Source organism: Malus sylvestris, chromosome 6 (genome assembly GCF_916048215.2).
Source record: "Malus sylvestris chromosome 6, drMalSylv7.2, whole genome shotgun sequence".
In the NCBI taxonomy this organism is placed as follows: domain Eukaryota; kingdom Viridiplantae; phylum Streptophyta; class Magnoliopsida; order Rosales; family Rosaceae; genus Malus; species Malus sylvestris.
Genome location: NC_062265.1, coordinates 7,044,269 through 7,050,998, shown reverse-complemented (window position 1 = coordinate 7,050,998; position 6,730 = coordinate 7,044,269). Strand labels below are relative to the sequence as shown.

At 37.2% G+C, this 6,730-nt stretch overlaps 1 protein-coding gene across 2 annotated transcripts; it reads right to left on the bottom strand.

Moving 5' to 3' along the window:
• Nucleotides 1-666: 666 nt before the first annotated feature.
• On the bottom strand, nucleotides 667-4,136 carry LOC126625231 (uncharacterized). 2 transcript variants are annotated; one of them, XM_050294315.1, is made up of 8 exons: nucleotides 4,038-4,136; nucleotides 3,891-3,927; nucleotides 3,567-3,805; nucleotides 3,396-3,432; nucleotides 2,955-3,190; nucleotides 2,178-2,214; nucleotides 1,691-1,974; nucleotides 667-1,488 (listed from the first exon to the last, which is right to left on the bottom strand). In XM_050294315.1, exons 1-8 carry the CDS (start codon nucleotides 4,119-4,121, stop codon nucleotides 820-822), a joined length of 1,623 nt encoding a protein of 540 aa, XP_050150272.1. In that variant the 5' UTR covers nucleotides 4,122-4,136; the 3' UTR covers nucleotides 667-819. The 2 variants fall into 2 exon arrangements, with proteins under 2 accessions (XP_050150272.1, XP_050150273.1); XM_050294316.1 differs by lacking the exon at nucleotides 4,038-4,136 and having other exon boundaries at nucleotides 1,700-1,974; nucleotides 3,891-4,029.
• Between the last annotated feature and the right edge of the window lie 2,594 nt (nucleotides 4,137-6,730).

Here is a 6,730-nt window from a genome sequence, read left to right as displayed (position 1 = left end):
GATACATTTTTTTTTATTAATTTACAAAGACACTATTAATGTTTTCGTGCCCTTTACACTTCCTCTCCTCAGTCTTCACACCTCACTCCCTCTTCTCAATTCCTCTCTCCTCCCCTCTCTCTCTCTCTCTCTCTCTCTCTCTCTCTCTCTCAATCCTCCTGCCTGTCTACTCTGAGCTCTGTATTCCTTCCCCAATCCAACCAAACCTCTCTCCCACTCTACTTTTTTCCCAATTTTTCTTATTTCCTTATCTCTCTCTCTCTCTAGATTCTTCTTTGGATCCTTCGAGGAGGTCTCGCCACATCTCACTTCCCGATCACAAATCTTGACTTTCCTTCTCTAATAATCGATGGACCTTCTTTCTGTTTCCTCTTCTTTTTTTTCGTTTTCCCTCTGTAAATTCTTCCCTTTTTTATTGTTTCCTCTTCTTCCGTTTCGAGTTGCGAGTTCCTCTTCTTCGATGGATTTCAGAGACAGGAGTCGCGACAGCTAAAAAAGTCATGGTGCACATAGAGGCAAACGGCGAGACTGGGGGAGAGGCGTAGATCTTGGCAGCTAGACAACAGAGCCTCGGCTGCAGTTGCGACAACAGAAAGAGAGCGATATTATCGATAATATCGCGATATTATCACGATAATCAAGTGGAACACTATGAAAATATCGCTGTTGCAAAAAAACGATATTATCGGCAATATTTCACCGATAATATTGATATTTTAGACGTTGGTTATGAGCAATTAGCCTAATCAATCATGGCATCAGAATCATTTACATTCCACCGTAATCTACTCAATGTCGAAACACCCAATTGCTAAGCTTTCACAACTTACGAACCCATTTCTCAAGTCGAAGCTGCTTCAAAGCGGGTCCTCGATTTGGCTTACTTTTCTGAGGACACTTCCATTTCCCTGTAATCCCCGCCGCAGGAGAATGATGAATATTTGTTGCATCTGCTAAGGCTTTTCTTTTCACGACTATTGGAGCTGTCATTTTACTAATCTCTTGTGGTCGTTCCACAATCTTTTCCTGATTGTTTCTTGTAAGTTTGCCTTTCCTAGTTGTTATAAAACCATTTTCCGATATTTCATTTCCATCATCTTTTCTGTCTCTGCTTCCATGAGTTGGCTTTCGTTCTGACACTCCACTTGGAATTAAATCTGAATCACTTCCAGTTAATATACAATCAACTTCTGTGTGGAATTCTGCTTCGGAGTTCTCCTGTAAAGTGAAGGCCTTGCTAGGAGTCATGTCTTGTGAAGACTTCTCGTCGTTCCTGCATGAACTTCTTTCCTTGTTCGATGGCTTAATTTTGGTTCCCTTGAAGGTCTTAGGCGATAGCTTGCATTGACAACTTTCCTTATTCAAGATTGATATTTCGACATCTTGTGCTGGGGCGATGAGTTGGTTTTGCCACGATTTAGGCATATGCTTGAGACACAAATCATTCTGACTAGGCAGGATTTCACTTACTCCATCCCTAGGGCGACCCTGTAATTTACAGACGTTAGGGCAATGAATGGCTTAAACAAGACATCTTGTTCACCTTTCGTGGTATTGAAACCCCTTAATAATCATCACAATTCATCTAACCCAATCATGTACGAATACACACCTACTATAACCAAAGAAAACAAAAACAGGAAAGGTTTAAAACGCGAGAACTGGAAAATGAGAGATCTAGTAAGAGAACCTCACTTACAGGCTGTGTTTTCTGCTTATTATCTCTGCAAGAGGTGATGCATTTTGCAAGCCCTTCCGACTGTAAATCAGCAACCGCTTCACCATCACTTCTCTTTTCATTAAAACCCTCCAAGTCCTCTTCATTTTCTCTGTGGCTGTTATCAACCAGAAACCCATCCTTCCCACTTTTGTTTTCTTTCCAAACAGTATCTCGAAAACCATCAGTTGTACTTGGATCAAAGGAGGAAGACTCGTACACATAGCTTGAGAACCAGTTTTTGATGTCAGTAGGCTCTAAAATAACAGGAAGGAAAAACAGATCAATAACTCCATTTTATTGTTTTCTTAACATGAACTACCACATCTTACGTTTTCCAAGAGAACAAATGCAAGAAGAGAATACGCATCAAAGATTCCATGCTTACATACATTTTATCAGTAACGAAACAATTGAATAAAGGGGAAGTTATTAACTTCAGGAAATAAGTGAGACAAACCTGACAGTTGTGAAGGCGGCTCTAAAGGACCTGGAGTCTAGAAGAAGAAAATTGTGTCAGATGCTTAAGTGTGAAGAAATTTTCAGCCATAATACAATAATTGTTGATAATATGAAGTTTCTGCAAACACCAAGGCAGTGAATTCTGTGCAAGACGAGTGGTGCTAGGGAAATTCATTGATCTCCATTTAAATGTAGAGGAGAAGAATTTAAGTGGTCAACTTGGTTAGGTGGATCCCTGTGTGAGGTCGTAGGTGATGTTCGAGGTTTCTGTGCGGTGAGGAATTCACTGTTGTGCATCCACTGAAGGATGACGCTTCGGGTTTGATGTCCATAAAGATTTTGGACATAATGCTTGTGGCTGTACAAAGCATGTTCTGGGAGACCAGTTTGCGTCTGAAGGGTTAAGTTTGCACAAGACAAACTAAAAATGCTTTCTTAGTGATGTGGCTAAAAGTGGAACATGGAGTAAAGGATTCATGATGCACATGTGAAACCAAGGCACATGTGATATAAAGGTTGAAGTATCTCGAAACGTATTCGAGGTTAAAAACTAAATTCTCTCCCCAGGTAGGGATTGATAGATGGGTTTTCTTACGCTTTTAACATATAGGATTCTTGGAGTCCTAGTTTTGTAACTCTATTCCTATTTATTGTATTAGGATACTATAGTGGACGCTTACAAAAAGCTTGAGTATTTGGGTACATTTGTTCTGTATGGAGAAGGGGCGGAAAAGATACAAGACTATAGGCAAAAGGAGAGATACAGAAATAGTACCTTTCCTACAAGCTGCCTTTCCTCCTGAGGAGCTCTCCCATTAACCTCTTCAGAATCACTTCTGTTTGTACTAAAATCCTCCGAAACCTTTTCTTTTCCCCTGTTGTTTTTAACCAAAAAGCCATCCTCCTTGTGTTTACTCACTTCGCAAATGGAATTTCCAACACCATCAGTTGCATCCAACGATGGCGACTCATACACATAGCTTGAGTACCAGTTTCTGATGTCGGTGGGCTCTAACAGATCAAAAAGCGGGAACAGTTCAATTACTTTGTTGCTACTTTTTGGTAACAAAACTACGCCACATTTCTTCTTGACTAATCGAATGGAACCAGACAGTATGCTTCAACGAATACATTGCTTATTCGGATTTTCTTAGCAGCCAAACAATTCAATTAATGTAGCGGAAGAAAAGGAAGAAATTTGGTAAGTGATACAAACCTGAAACCAACGAAGTTGATTCCAAAGAACTTGGGATCTACAACCGGAAAATTGTGTCACATTACAATCTTGAATTCCAATTCAGAACCACAAATATCTACTGAAAGTTTTGATCGTGTTCCACTTTGAAATAGAACCCATTAAACAAAAAGGGACAAGAAACAAGCGTACCTTACTTAACAAATGGCTTTCGTGCTCATATCCAGAAAAGCTGCCACATTTCACAACCCCATTTGGGGTTTCGTTCTTAGGAATAAAAGCTTCATTTTTTGTTCCATTTCTCTCGAACCCACCTGAGTTTTCTTCTATCTCAGTTTCGAGGACAACGGTATCATCGAGAAAAGAATTGGAATTCAGTGCAGGTGATTCATATTGGTAGCTGGGGAACCAGTTTTTCAGATCTGAAGGCTCTGGACAAAAATTTGAAATGAAAAAAAAAATGAAAAAAAAATTTAATCTTTCAGTTTCAGAGATTTGCAAAAGATGAATACAAACCGGAAGCGATGGAGAGCGAGCGTGGAGAGCTCAGAATCTGTGAACCCACAAAGAAAAAAACACATTGGAAGTGAAAAGTTGTTGAGATTATAATTGTAGTGTGGAAAATAAGGTGGACCATCAAGCATGGAAACGAAGAATCGGTACCTGGGAATCCATGGATTCTTCACGGAGAGAGAAATCAGAGCTTCGAAGGTTCAGCTTCGAATACTTGATCAGATTCCACGCCATTTTATTGGCTGTGTTTTTGTGTTGAGACTTTTGTTTGAGCGCTGGCGCAAAAATTTGTTATTTTCGTTTGAATCTCCCGCCATTTATTATTATTATTATTTTTTTTTCCTGTTAGAAAGCATCATGTAAATTCGCTCTTTTATAAATTTTTATATTATCTTTGTCGAAAACAAGGTCTAAAATATCGATATTATCTCGATATTTTTATTGAAATTTTCGTGTTTTTGGATCACGATATTTCCGATATCATCGATATTTTAGACCTTGATAGGAACTTTATGTGGTACTAAGTCACTCATGTATCTTACCATGCAATGTATAAAGTGTAAAATATTGTACTAATTCATTATATATAAATGATTATGGTGTGTTTAAACTTCTTTCATTAATTACTACATATTTTCTACACTCACAATGTTTGTCAACTCGTTATATAATCAGCTTAAATTAGTTAAATCCATCATGCAATGCATTTCCCTTCAATTTTTTGTGATAAACTAATAGATAATTGACTAAATATCCTGCAAAGTTTCAATAAAAATTTCCAAGTTTTTCTTACAATTTCCCTGGTTTTTATTCAATTTTTATCGATATCGATAATATCCCGATATTTCCATCGAAATTTTCGTGTTTTTGAACCACCGATATTTCCGATATCATCGATATTTTAGACCTTGGTCGAAAGCATAAAATTTTGGGTTAAAATCTTTTTGATCATTGTGTTTATGGTCTAAATTTACTTTGGTCACTGTGTTTTTAATTTAACTAATTTGGCTATTGTGTTTTACACAGTTTGCAATTTCTTAATATTTTAAAATATTAATTCTAAAAATAGCAATTAATATGTTGAAAATGTTATAGTACTAATTTCATTATGAATGTTATTGTGTGAATCATAATAAATTAAGTGTAGGATTTTATGAGAGCTTTTAGACGTTTCCTCATTGTACTTGTTTACTTGGATAGCAAGATTCTCCATTCGTTGTCACTATAAATAAAGGTACAAATGGATGAGAAATCACACTACATAATTCCCAAACTCTCTCCACTCTCTGACGCCAATCCTCTCCATCTTTTTTCCCTCAGTAATGTAAGCCTTAACAAGCACACTCCTGTTGTTGTGCTAAAGAATTGAAAGATTTGGGAGAAGCATCTTCTACCACATTTAAAGGTTTTCATTGTTTCCATCAAATCCAAGTTTTTCTGAAACGTAAAATCAATATTTTAAAGTCTTGAAAGCATGAACACATTCACCATGGTACATGAAACCCAAATTTATTTTTGCTTTATGTATTGCCTGTACTGCTCTATTGTACATATTGTTCATGCCTACGTAATATTTTATTAAGTTGCTTTTGCCATTCAATATTATGTTTTATCTTGTTATTCGATATTAGTAAGGTGACTTAATGTGAGTACAAAGAAAAAAAAAAGAAAATAGAAGCAAAATAGGTTTTCTTTTGAAATCCTAGTCGTTGAGCCGCGCCGAGCTGAGCCACTCCACGCCTGAAGTCGTCCCCAATACGACATCGTTTTGACGTCGTACTCTGCAGCCCAATCCTTTGGGCCTGCTGCATGTTGAGGCCCAAGCCCAATATCTGGGCTCCCTTTTCTTGGCCCGCCCCAGCTCTTATTGGGCTCCAGTTGTTGCTTCTTGCACCAGATACTGCTGGGCTACTACCCATCTCGACCCAAAGCCCCATATTGGGTTTCTTTTTGCTTCAACCCGCACCCAGCTTCTGGGCCTTCTACTTGTTCGGCCATCAGCCATCCAGCCCTAATATGGTCTAAACCACTATATTTTCTTGCTTCTACAACAAACCCTGTTTGAGCCTACCCTATTAAATTAATAGGAAAACTAATAAAAAAAAGCTTGAAAACTTTGAGTTTTAATCAAAATAACAAAAAAATGTTGTAAGTGAATAATACCAGGAGTGACCTTTTAGAGTAAAAATGTCATTTTCGTTAAAAATGAATACTATTGGAAGTGTTTCGTTAAAACTCCCTAAATTAATTTAGTGACCCGCATTCCAAAAATTAAAAAAAAAATTGTTTTCACTCGCAGTCTAATTTTTATAAATGACGAATCAATATTTTATTATTCTTTTAACCGTTGACATCCTTTCATAGTCTTGAAGCTACTCATGCTAAGTCACCAAAGCAACCCAAATTCACTATACTAGTTGTATATTGTATCTTGTCTTCTTATAGGTACCTTTCTTTGAATTGAAAGTTCATCTAAACTGAACTTGTAGTTTTGAATTTAGTGCCTTTTGTGAGACCATGATTTTGTAGAACCTGAGTAAGGCTGATCGGCATACGAATACCCTATAAATCCGATCATGGACTCAACAACTTTCCTAATAGAGCTGCACAGACGGAGCATCGACAAACATGAGCATTCAATCTGTCTTATAATATTGTGTGTTTCGTTACTTTAGGAAGGTGATTAGCGGTGGATACTGAAACCCTAGGTAGTTTTCTTATTGTTCTAAATCTTATTCCAAACCCGCTTGCTTTTAATTATTTATCTTTTTCTATTTTTATATTTTCAATTTCAACCCATCTTCAATCTATTCCGTTAAATCTCTTTTGTGCATATTTGTTAG

Excerpts from the sequence above, each read along its gene's own strand:
- LOC126625231 (XM_050294315.1), bottom strand. The coding sequence starts at position 4,121 with ATGGCGTGGAATCTGATCAAGTATTCGAAGCTGAACCTTCGAAGCTCT. Across the intron at positions 2,215-2,954 it reads AAAGGCAGCTTGTAGGAAAG|ACTCCAGGTCCTTTAGAGCC; the intron begins GTACTATTTCTG and ends TTCTTCTTCTAG. Across the intron at positions 1,489-1,690 it reads AAACACAGCCTGTAAGTGAG|GGTCGCCCTAGGGATGGAGT; the intron begins GTTCTCTTACTA and ends TGTAAATTACAG.